The 12,123-nt window shown below is 38.6% G+C and overlaps 1 protein-coding gene across 1 annotated transcript in view; it reads right to left on the bottom strand.

The window, feature by feature from the left end:
• Window positions 1-12,123, bottom strand: part of LOC108535334 (E3 ubiquitin-protein ligase NEDD4-like) — a 74,749-nt gene that overhangs the window by 32,407 nt on the left and 30,219 nt on the right. The window contains exons 3-4 of the mRNA XM_017881320.1: window positions 2,893-2,969; window positions 2,760-2,800 (exon numbers count right to left, since the gene is read on the bottom strand). Coding sequence (XP_017736809.1) covers window positions 2,760-2,800; window positions 2,893-2,969 — 118 coding nt within the window. The remainder of the gene's footprint in view (window positions 1-2,759; window positions 2,801-2,892; window positions 2,970-12,123) is intronic.

The following is a 12,123-nucleotide window of genomic DNA, read 5'->3' as shown; positions in this document are numbered from 1 at the left end:
ACCCCATCAAAAGTTTCATTCTCTTAAAATATCTTCTAATTTCCATTGAGAATTTTTATTTGACCCATGAGCTACTTACAAGTGTTTATCATCCAAATATTTGGGGATTTTCTAGATACCTTTTTATTATTGATTCTTGCTTTCATTTCATTCTAGTCACAGACCATAATTTGCATGATTTCTATTCTTTTAAAATTGTTAGGGTTTGGGTTTTGGCCCAGATTACTCAGTAACTACTCTATGTGTACTTGAAAAGACTACATATTCTGCTACTGTTGGAATAGGGAGTCTATAGATGTCAATTAGGTAAAATCAACTTGATAGTGTTCTTCAGGACTTCCATATCACTACTAAATTTTTTTTTTTCTACTTGTTCTACCAGTTACTGAGAAAAAGAAGAGTGCTAAATTCTCCACATAGGGTAATTGCCCATTTCTCCTTTCAGTTCTATCATTTATTGCTTTGGGTATTTTAAAGCTTTGTCATTAGGTGCATAAGCAATTAGAACTGTTTCTGGCTTCTTCATGAATTTCCCCTTTTTATCATCATATAATAGTCTTTTTATGCCCAGTAATTGTCCTTATTCTAAGGTCTACTTTGTCTGACATTGATATGGCTACCTCAGTTTCTTTTGATTACTTTTGCATGGTATATCCCTTTGCATCTTTTAAATTTTAACCATCTATTTCACTATATCTAAGTAGATTTCTTTTTTCCAGTTTTCTTGAGTTATAAATGACAAATAATGATTGTAAATATTCAAAGTATATGTGTGATTTGATATATGTATACTCTGTGAAATGATTACCATAATCAAATTAACACATCTGTCACCACAGTTACTTACCACTGTGTGTGTGTATAGTGAGACCACTTAAAATCTATTCTCTTAGTACATTTCGAGTGTACATACAGTATTATTAACTGTAGTCACCATGCTACATGCTAGATCTCAGAACTTATCTAGCTTACTACTAAAAGTCAGTACACTTTGACCAACATCCCCACATTTCTCCTATTCCCCCCAGCTTTATGGTTGTTTACACATCAGGTTAAGCCCGACATCCTGTTACTGTATCACGGCTCAAATTGGAAGTATCAATATGTTTTTTCTTTTAACTCTTGAAAAAATAGCAATAGCTGAATACGTCTTTAATATGATAATAAAAAGCTATCCATATTTAACGGAGACATGCTAGACGCATTCCCACTAAAATTGAAACAAGACAAATATATATCCATTGTTATGACTAAACATTATTTAACATGAGCAAGCCAATAATATCAGAAAAAACATAAGAGGTAGAAAGAAAACTTTGAAATATATTGAAAATACATATGTTTCTAAGAAAAATGTAACAAAATAAGTAAAATAAAACAAAATTATAAATAAATAAATAACTCAACAACTTGGGAATTTAAAAACACTCTCCTAAGCAACACTTGTGCCAAAAAAGCAATCAAAACCAGACATTATCAAGCCTGGAATTTATTCTGGTAAATAGTAAAACAGAAATTCATTTTCTTCGTATGACTATCCAATTGATTCAATATCATTTCTTCAAGAATCCAAAATTTCCTAAACGATTTAAAATGTTGTTTTTCTGTCATACTACATACAGTAGGGAAAATCTTACTCCAAACCGAAAAAACAGAAGCAACTTAATTGGTGCCGTTGGCTGGATCTTCAGCAACAGCTTCCTTGCCCTTAGTGTCAGCAATTTCTTCCCTTCAAATTCACTTTATTAAAATTGAACAAAACAAAACAAACAAAATATCTTTACACATGAAGTATGGAAGAACAGCTTCTGTTTTCCTTACTGAAATCAAGTATGGTACCATAGAAGCCTCCAGAGAGGCTGGTGCTTCAGGAATGATCTGTCATGTCAAATGCCGCGAAGAGCATGAGTAAGATGAGATGAGATGAACCTGGCAGCAGGGAAGTCACTGGGGACCTGAATAACAGCAGTTTCATTTGAGTGACGGGGATGTGAGTGAGAGTGCAGTGGGTCAAGGATCATCCTGGAGAAGCAGAAATGATGAGGGTAGACAACTCTCCCATGAACGTTCCTTATTCAGGTGAACAGAGAAACAAGTCAACAGCTAAAGGGGAAAATGGGGTCAAGGAAGAACATTTTAAGGATGACACAAGTGGGAATAAACCAGAGAGGGGAAATTCCTGAAATGCATCTCTACCACTGCTCTGGTAGGATTTCGATTCTGGCAACAGTAAGGACTCATATCAAATAGGTACACAGAGACACTGTCAGTTTGAGGCTCCTACTGAGGAACTGGAAATAACTGCTGATTGGAGTTTGCTCCTATGGTAAATGAGGCAGATGGGGTGGAAAGGCAGCAATGTGAATGATGTGTGGATAAAAAGAAATATATTCACTTGATAGGCCCTAACCTGTTTAATAATAAATGACTGGGGAGATATAAATATAATTTACATCATCTTTATGAGAAAACACTGAATCTGCTCAACTGGAACAAGACTACTGTACAGTCCCTAAATCAGTTTCACTAGAATGAGATAATTCTAGTCTTTTACCTCTCCATTATTTTACATTTATGTTTTTCATAAGACAAATGGTTCCAGGACTATGTCATCCTCAATTTCAATTTCTTTTACATTTTCACAATTTCAAGCAAATTCTGAGATACATCTTCAAATATTATAATTGAGAATTTATCATTCTAACCTCCTGAGAAAAAAACTTACTTTTCCACTTTAGTAAAATAAAATACATACTTACTCTGAATAATATTTCTTCATTCCACTTTGGATTCAAACTCTGAAAATAATAAACATAGTATAACTAAATAATGTTTTGTCTTCTAAAATAAAACAAAGTACATTAAAACTTTTGAATATTGCTAAGTCTAACCTTTTAATGGTTTTTGTTTGCACACTTGTAAGAACTCCATTCATTGGGTCATATAATGTCACTCTCACATAAGGATCACTGTTAAAAAAAAAAAGAAAGAAAAATTTTAATTATTGCTTACCCCAAGCTCAGATCACCCAGACTATAAAATTCACAGTTTTCCTTGTTAGTTATATCTACAATTATTTCCTGAATTTAAAAGTCAGAACTCTTAGGCAGGTAAGCAATTAAAGTAATTTTGCATCTCGTTAAAACCTGAAGTACCATGTTAGTGAAAGACACAAAGAATTAGAAAGAAAACCTTTTAATCACAGGCCTAATGATTATAACCTTCTAGATTTTAAAATTTTGTTTGATTTTATTACATTCTTTCTTCTTTTCAGTTAAGATGGTTAATTCAATGATTCTAAGACTGGTTTTGTAAGACCTCAGGTTGTCTCAAGTTATCTCATGGGTGTAAACTCTTCTTACAAAGTAAAGGCAAACTGTTTTCACTTAAAAAAAAAAAAATAACTAGGTGTGGCCAGGCACAGTGGCTCATGCCTGGAATCCCAGCACTTTGGGAGGCTGAAGCGGGCGGATCATGAGGTCAGGAGATCAAGACCATCCTGGCTAACACGGTGAAACCCCGTCTCTATTAAAATACAAAAAATTAGCCAGGTGTTGTGGCACACACCTGTAGTCCCAGCTACTCAGGAGGCTGAGGCAGGAGAATGGCGTGAACCTGGGAGGTGGAGCTTGCAGTGAGCCAAGATCACAACACTGCACTCAAGCCTGGGCGACAGAGCAAGACTCTGTCTCAAAAAAAAATAAAATAAAATAACTAGATGTTAATATAACCAATTCTACAAGGAGATATGGAGAAGGAAATTCTTGTGATATACAGGGTTGCAAACCACAAAACTTTGAACACTTTACTTGTCCGTGGTTAAATTTCTCCTATGTTCCTTGGGTATCCCAAGTACTCACCATTCTCCACCAAATCCCCTCCAAACTAATCCAAACTATCCTTCCCCCAACTCCATTTCTTCATAGCATGTTACCTCTTAATTGGCCAAAATCAAAGGCACCAGAACACTCCCAACATATTGGTATTTATCAGAACCCATCCTTACCCCTAACCTAGTGAGTCAGGAGTCCTCTTGTTTTGAGTCTCATCCCCCTAACAGTTCTCTGAACTTTGGAGCCTTGCATCATCTGTTCTCATTGCTCTCTTTTAGACCTTTGGCTTTTTCTTGGATCTAGGTTTCTCTAGGCATATAAATGTTTTTAAATTCCTCCTCCCCTTGACTTTCCCTTCCTTCTCCAGCAAAGCAAAATACATCTTTTTCTTCCATTCCCAGTCAAACCTTTTCAGAGAATAATCTTTAATAATAAAAACAAGAACACTTAGATAGCAATTACTCTGTGACAGACACTGCTGTAAGCAGGTTTTGTATATTAATTCTTTTCTTTTTTTTTTTTTTTTTTTGAGACAGAGTATTGCTCTGTTGCCCAGGCTAGAGTGCAGTGGTACAATCTCGGCTCACTGCAACCCCTGCCTTCCGGGTTCATGCCATTCTCCTGCCTCAGCCTCCCGAGTAGCTGGGATTACAGGCGCGCAACACCACGCCCGGCTAATTTTTGTATTTTTAGTAGAGACGGCGTTTCACCATGTTGGCCAGGATGGTCTCGAACTCCTGACCTCAGGTGACCCGCCTGCCTTGGCCTCCCAAAGTGCTGGGATTACAGACGTGAGCCACAGTGCCCAGCCCGTATATTAATTCTTTGAATTTCTATAACCACCTGTGAGGTAGGTACTATTCCTTCCTTTATTTCATACAGATCACACAGCTAGAAAGTGGACAGCCAGGATTGAAACTCCAGCACCTGGCTCCAGAGGCCATACTCTTTTCTGTTTGTTTGTTTGTTTGAGATGAAGCCTCACTCTGTAACCCAGGCTGGAGTGCAATGGCGTGATCTTGGCTCACTGCAGCTTCTGCCTCCTGGGTTCAAGCTATTCTCCCGCCACAGCCTCTCAAGTAGCTGGGATTACAGGTACACGCCACTGCACCCAGCTAATTTTTGTATTTTTAGTAGAGACACGGTTTTGCCATGTTGGCCAGGCTGGTCTCAAACTCTTGACCTCAGGTGGTCCACCCGCCTCAGCCTCACAAAGTGCTGGGATTACAGGCATGAGCCAACATGCCCGGCTTACACTCTCTTGCTCTGTTGCCAGGCTGGAGTGCAGTGGCACGATCTCGGCTCACTGCAACCTCCTTCTCCTGGGTTCAAGCAATTCTCCTGCCTCAGCCTCCCGAGTACCTGGGACTACTGGCGCCTACCACCACCCCTGGCTAACGTTTTGTATTTTAAGTAGAGACAGGGTTTCACCATGTTAGCTGGGATGGTCTCGATTTCTTGACCTCGTGATCCGCCTGCCTCGGCCTCCCAGCCTATACTTTTAACCACTATAGCATACCACTGCCTTTACTTCATTTTCTTAATTCCTGTTATGCTTCAAAACCCTACAGTCTGGTTTCTGTCTCTTCCCTTGAGATCCATTCCTCTGAAAAGGCTCTTGTTCTAGTACTGTGTACTGAAAGACTACCCTTTCCCTTGAATTACCTCAGCATTTTTGGTTAAACAGGAACTGATCATATATATATGTATATATTCTCTCTCTCGCTCTCACACACACACACACGTGCCTGTATTTCTACACTCTCCATTCCATTGAACAATATATCTATTCTCATGCCATTGCCACTCTGTCCGTGTAGCAGGTCTTGAAATGAGGTAACGTAAGTCTTCCAATTTTGTTCTTTCTTGGAATTGTTTTGGCTATTCTGTGTGCCTTGACTTTCCATATAAATATTGAAATCATCTTATCAATGTCTCTGAAAAAACTTGCTGAGATTTTTATTGGGATTGTGCCAAATCTAATCAATTTGGAGAAAAATGCCACCCTACCACTATTGAGTCTTCTAATTAAAACAGCATATGTATCCATTGATTTATGTGGTCTTCGATTTCTCTCAGCACTGTTCTATAGTTTTCAGTGCACACTTCTCACAAATCTTTTGCTACATTTATTTCTAAATATTTAAATTTACACGATTATAAACACATTTTTAAATTTTATTTTCCAATTGCTCAATGATAGGATACAGAAATACAACTGATTTTGGGTACACTGACTTTGCATTTTGTGGCAGTGTTAAATTCACTTATTAGTTCTTCCAGTAGCTTTTTCTGTAGATTCCTTGGGGCTTTCTACCTACAAACCATGTTGTCTGCAAATAAAGACAGTTTTACTTCTTCCTTTTTGATCTGTTATGATTTTTTTTCTTTGCTGTACTACACGGTTAAAATATATAGTACAATGTTGGATAGAACATGTAAGCAGACAACTCTGCCTTATTCCTGAGATAGAGAGCCTTCAAACTGCCACCATTAAGTAGGTGGTTAGCTACTGGGTTTTTTCATAGATTCCCTTGATGAGGTTTAGGACATTTCCATCTATTCCTAGTTTGCAGAGAGTTTCTATTATGAATGGGTGCTGAACTTTGTCAGTTGTGTTTTCTGCTTTTATTAAGATGACTGTCTTCTCAGTGTGGTGATTCCTCAAGGATCTAGAACTAGAAATACCATTTGACCTAGTCATCCCATTACTGGGTATATACTCAAAGGATTATAAATCATGCTGCTATAAAGACGCATGCACACGTATGTTTATTGCGGCACTATTCACAATAGCAAAGACTTGGAACCAACCCAAATGTCTATCAATGATAGACTGGATTAAGAAAATGTGGCACATATACACCATGGAATACTATGCAGCCATAAAAAAGGATGAGTTCATGTCCTTTGTAGGGACATGGGTGAAGCTGGAAACCATCATTCTGAGCAAACTATCACAAGGACAGAAAACTAAACACCGTATGTTCTCACTCATAGGTGGGAACTGAATAATGAGAACACTTGGACACAGGGTGGGGAACATCACACCCTGGGGCCTGTCATGGGGTAGAGTGAGGGGGGAGGGATAGCATCAGCAGATATACCTAATGTAAATGATGAGTTGATGGTTGCAGCACACCAACATGGCACATGTATATATATGTAACAAACCTGCACATTGNAACCCAAATGTCTATCAATGATAGACTGGATTAAGAAAATGTGGCACATATACACCATGGAATACTATGCAGCCATAAAAAAGGATGAGTTCATGTCCTTTGTAGGGACATGGGTGAAGCTGGAAACCATCATTCTGAGCAAACTATCACAAGGACAGAAAACTAAACACCGTATGTTCTCACTCATAGGTGGGAACTGAATAATGAGAACACTTGGACACAGGGTGGGGAACATCACACCCTGGGGCCTGTCATGGGGTAGAGTGAGGGGGGAGGGATAGCATCAGCAGATATACCTAATGTAAATGATGAGTTGATGGTTGCAGCACACCAACATGGCACATGTATATATATGTAACAAACCTGCACATTGTGCACATGTACCCTAGAACTTAAAGTATAATTTTTAAAAAAAGAAAAAAAAAGATGACTGTCTTCTTTTATTCTATTAATATAGTGTATTACATCAGTTAATTTTCAGATGTTAAACTACCTTTGTATTTTATGTTAGTTTGCTGAGAGATTTTATCATGACTGGTGTTAGATTTTGTCAAAGGTACATTCCATGCCAAGCAAAATGACCATGTGTTTTTTCTACTTTACTGTATGAATACGATGAATTGCATTGATAAATTTTTTAATGTTGAACAAACCTTGCATTCCTAGAAAAAATCCTACCTGGTGACATATAGATACATAATGTTCAATTTCATTTTTGCATCTGTGTTGAGGGATATTGGTTTTAAGTTTTCTTGTGATGTCTGTGTCTTGTTTGGGGATCAAGATAATACTAGTCTAATAAAATGAGTTGGGAAATGCCCTCCATTTTCTTAATGCGTTTGTGTAGAATTTGTATTATTTATTCCTTAAATGTCTGATAGCTGTATGCAGTGATACCATGTGGGCCTGGAGTTTTCTTTGCAGGAAGGACAAATTCAGTTCCTTTAATTAACAACAAATTCAATTTCTTTTAACAACAAATTCAATTTCTTTCCCTAATAAACATCTATTAAAGTTTTGTATTTGTTCTGTGGCTAGTTCTGTAATCCATGTCTTTCAAGACTATTATCTAGTTCATCTAAGTTGTGTGTACTTCTTTATTGATATGAAATTGTACAAAATATTTTCTTTTTATCTTTTTCATTTCCACAGGATCTATAGCAATGCCCCAGTTTTCATTCTCATTACCAGTAATTAGTGCCTTCTCTCTAACTCTTGATCATTCTAGATAGATTTAAAACTTTAATTGATCTCTTCAAATAACAAGCTTTTGATTACAGTAATTTTTTTTCTATCATTGTCCATTTTCTCTTTCATTGACTTTGGCCCTTGTCTTTATTATTTCTTCTCTCTACTTATTTTAGAATTAATTTGCTCTTTTTTTTCTAATTTATTAAGGTCAGAACTCAAAACATTCATTTATATCTTGCTCCTTTTCTAAGCTAAGGATTTTAAACACATAAACTTCCCTCTGCATATAACTTCAGCTGCATTCCACAATTGTGATATTGCTTTATTTTCATTTTCATTCAGTTCAAAATGTTTTCATCTTTGACATATAGATTATTTAGAAGTATGCTAATTAAATTCCAAATATTTGTCGTTTTTCTAGATCTTAATATTATTGGTTTCCAATTGAATTCCATTGTTCTCAAAGAACATCCTCTATATGATTTCAATCTTTTGAAAATTTCTGAAACTTGTCCTATGGACCCACACATGGTCTATGCTGGTTAATGTACCATGCACATTTCAAAAGAATGTGGTTTATTGTTTTAAGGCCCAGAATATTATGGCAGACAGACACTAGGGTGGCTCCTATTATCCCCACCTCCTAATATTCATGCTCTTTGTGTTCCTCTCCTCTTAAGCATGGGACGGATCTATATATTCTAACCAATAGATTGTGGCAAAGGTGACAAAAAGTATGTGATTACATTACATAAGATTGTAACCCATCTTGCTAGGAGACTCTTGCTAGCTTTGAAGAAGCAAACTGCCAGCTTGTGAGCTGCTGAATGGCAAGAAGCTGAGACGGCCTCCAGCTGACAGCTAGCAAGAAATGGAAACGCTCAGACTGGCAGCCTGCAAGGAACTGAATGCCACCAGCAACCACATTAGCTTGGAAGTGAATCCTTCCCTAAGCAAGCCTCAGCTAAGACCACAGCCCTACCAATACCTTAATGACAGCTGAAGTGAATTCCTATAATTTTATGTTGCCTCAGCATCCATACTGAATGTTAAGTTGGACATTTTCATACCAGAAGCAGGTCTTAGTCACCCTTAGCACAGTTTCCAGTTCTCTACCTCCTCTCAGCTCCTCAATGTGGTAGATAAGTACCTTACACAACTGCCTCCTGGTAACCACCTTCCTAAGAAGCAACCAGATTCAACCTACTTGACTTGCTCCACTGACCCCATACCCACAAGGACTGCAGAAATATGCCACAGTAACCACCTCTCCGTGATGGTTAATACTGAGTGTCAACTTCATTAGACTGAAGGATGCAAAGTATTGTTCCTGGGTGTGTCTGTGAGGGTGTTGCCAAAGGAGATTAACATTTGAATCAGTGGACTGGGACAGGCAGACGCACCCTCAATCTGAGTGGGCACCGTCTAATCAGCTGCCAGGGCAGCTTGAATAAAGCAGGCAGGACATGGAAGGACTTGACTTGCTGAGTCTTCCGGCCTTCATCTTTTTCCCATGCTGGATGCTTCCTGCCCTCGAACATCAGACTCCAAGTTCTTCAGCTTTTGGACTCTTGGACTTACACCAGTGACATGCTAGGGGCCTCTTATACCTTCGGCCACAGACTGAAGGCTGCATTGTTGGCTTCCTATTTTTGAGGTTTTGGGACTCGGACTGGCTTCCTCGCTCCGCAGCTTGCAGATGGCCTACAGTGGGACTTCACTTTGTGATCATGTGAGTCAATTCTCCTACTAAATTCCCCTTCATATACACATCTATCCTATTAGTTCTGTTCCCCTAGAGAAACCTAATACAGATTTCTCAGACACAGCATGACTCCATGAAATTTGTGCCTGCTTGCTCTAAACCCACCAACGAGAACTCCCTGAGGGAAACCTGCTTGGAAAATGCCCTGGATCCCAATAAAAGCCTCAGCCCACAGGTCCCTTGCACTCTTTCTCCAGTTCCCCACCCACTAGTTGACTGTGCATGTCCTGGATGGCTCCCCACTTCCTGTTGGCCCTCGGAGGCATGCTGCCCTCTTCTCTCTGGCATCTGTTAAGTAATACACCACTGTTATTTTGTGTGTTTTGTTGAGCTGCCTCCTGTGTCTCACCTGACTGATATACTCGACCCTAACTTCTTTTTCAGGATTCTCCTAGAGAGTGGCTATCTGCTATTTTGGTAGGAATAAACTGGACACAGACAAGAACTCTAAGAGCATCCGCCAGGATATGCAAGTGTGCTGTGAGAGGGACATCTGGTCATAGGTAAGACATTTAGGCATGAGGGCACTTGCCGGGATAAAGAAATACCCATGAAAGGCACATTGTAAACATCTATGTCCAAATTTCTAGAGTCTCATCAGGGCAGGGCTAGAGTTTACAGCCACTCTCATGTGAGAGACTTCAAGACAGAAAAATTAGAAAAAATCAGAAAAACAAAAAATACAACAGCAGCTCTGCAAGACCCTGTAGCAGAGGACCCAGTTAAACAATGCAGGAACTTCTGAACCACAGAAACTGTGAGATAATAAATGTACGTTCTTTTAAGCAACCAAATTTGTGGTATTATTATTATTATTATTATTATTTGAGACGGAGTCTCACTCTGTTACCCAAGCTGGAGTGCAGCGGCGCCATCTTGCCTCACTGTAACCTCCGCCTCCGGGTTCATACCATTCTCCTGCCTCAGCCTCCCGAGTAGCTGCTGGGACTACAGGGGCCGCCCACCACCACACCCGGATAATTTTTTGTATTTTTAGTAGAGACGGGTTTCACCGTGTTAGCTAGGATGGTCTCGATCTCCTGACCTTGTGATCTGCCTGCCTCGGCCTCCCAAAGTGCTGGGATTACAGGCGTGAGCCACTGCGCCTGGCCAGTTTGTGTTAATATTATTATGCAGCAATAAACTAATACAGCCCATATGTGGTCTACGCTAGAGAATGTATCATGTACACTTGAAAAGAATGTACACTTGAAAAGAAAGTTGTTAGAAATAGTGTTCTTTAGGTCAAAGTTGTTCATAATATTGTTCAAATTTATGTTTTTGATTTTTTTATTTAGTTGTTTTATCAACTGCTGAAAGAGAAGTGTTAATGCCTCCAACTATGATGGTGGGAGTTTTAAAAATTTCCCCTTTAATTCCGTCAAATTTTGATTCATATTTTTCTAAGTTATTTTAGCAGGCACACATACATTTATGATTGCTATATATTCTTGATTGACTTTATTCTTTATCATCACCAAATGTTTGAAAATGTTTGTGTTTAAATCTATTCTACCAGATACTAATATATCCACTTCAGTCTTTTTATGCTTACTCTTTGCATGGCATATCTTTTTGCTTCCACTTCCTTTCAACTTAGCTATGTCTTTATATTTTAAGTGCATCTCGTAAGACAGTATATAGTTGGGTCTTGTTTTGTAATTTATCCTAACAACCTCTGTCTCATATTTATTTTAATCCATTAATGTTCCTTGTAATTATTGATATGATTGGATTTAGGTCTACCAGGTTTATTGTTTGTTTTCCATTGTTCCTGCCCTTTACATTGTTTTTTTGTTTTTGAGATGGAGTTTCACTCTTGTCACCTAGGCTGAAGTGCAGTGGCATAATCTTGGTTCACTGCAACCTCCACCTCCCAGGTTCAAGCAATTCTCCTGCCTCAGCCTCCTGAGTAGCTGGGATTACAGATGCCCGCCACCACACCCAGCTAATTTTCATATTTTTAGTAGAGACAGGGTTTCACCATGTTGCCCAGGCTACTCTGGAACACCTGACCTCAGGTGATTCACCCGCCTTAGCCTCCCAAAGTGTTGAGATTACAAACGTGAGCCATTGCACCTGGCCTCTTTTACTTTTTTGGATCATTTGTTCCTCCTTTTCTGGCTTTTTATTTTTTTTTTTTTTTTTT

Source organism: Rhinopithecus bieti, unplaced genomic scaffold (genome assembly GCF_001698545.2).
Source record: "Rhinopithecus bieti isolate Rb0 unplaced genomic scaffold, ASM169854v2 scaffold_1106, whole genome shotgun sequence".
NCBI classification, from domain to species: domain Eukaryota; kingdom Metazoa; phylum Chordata; class Mammalia; order Primates; family Cercopithecidae; genus Rhinopithecus; species Rhinopithecus bieti.
The sequence above is the reverse complement of the archived record's forward strand: the minus strand, read 5'-3'. Positions and strand labels throughout refer to the sequence as shown.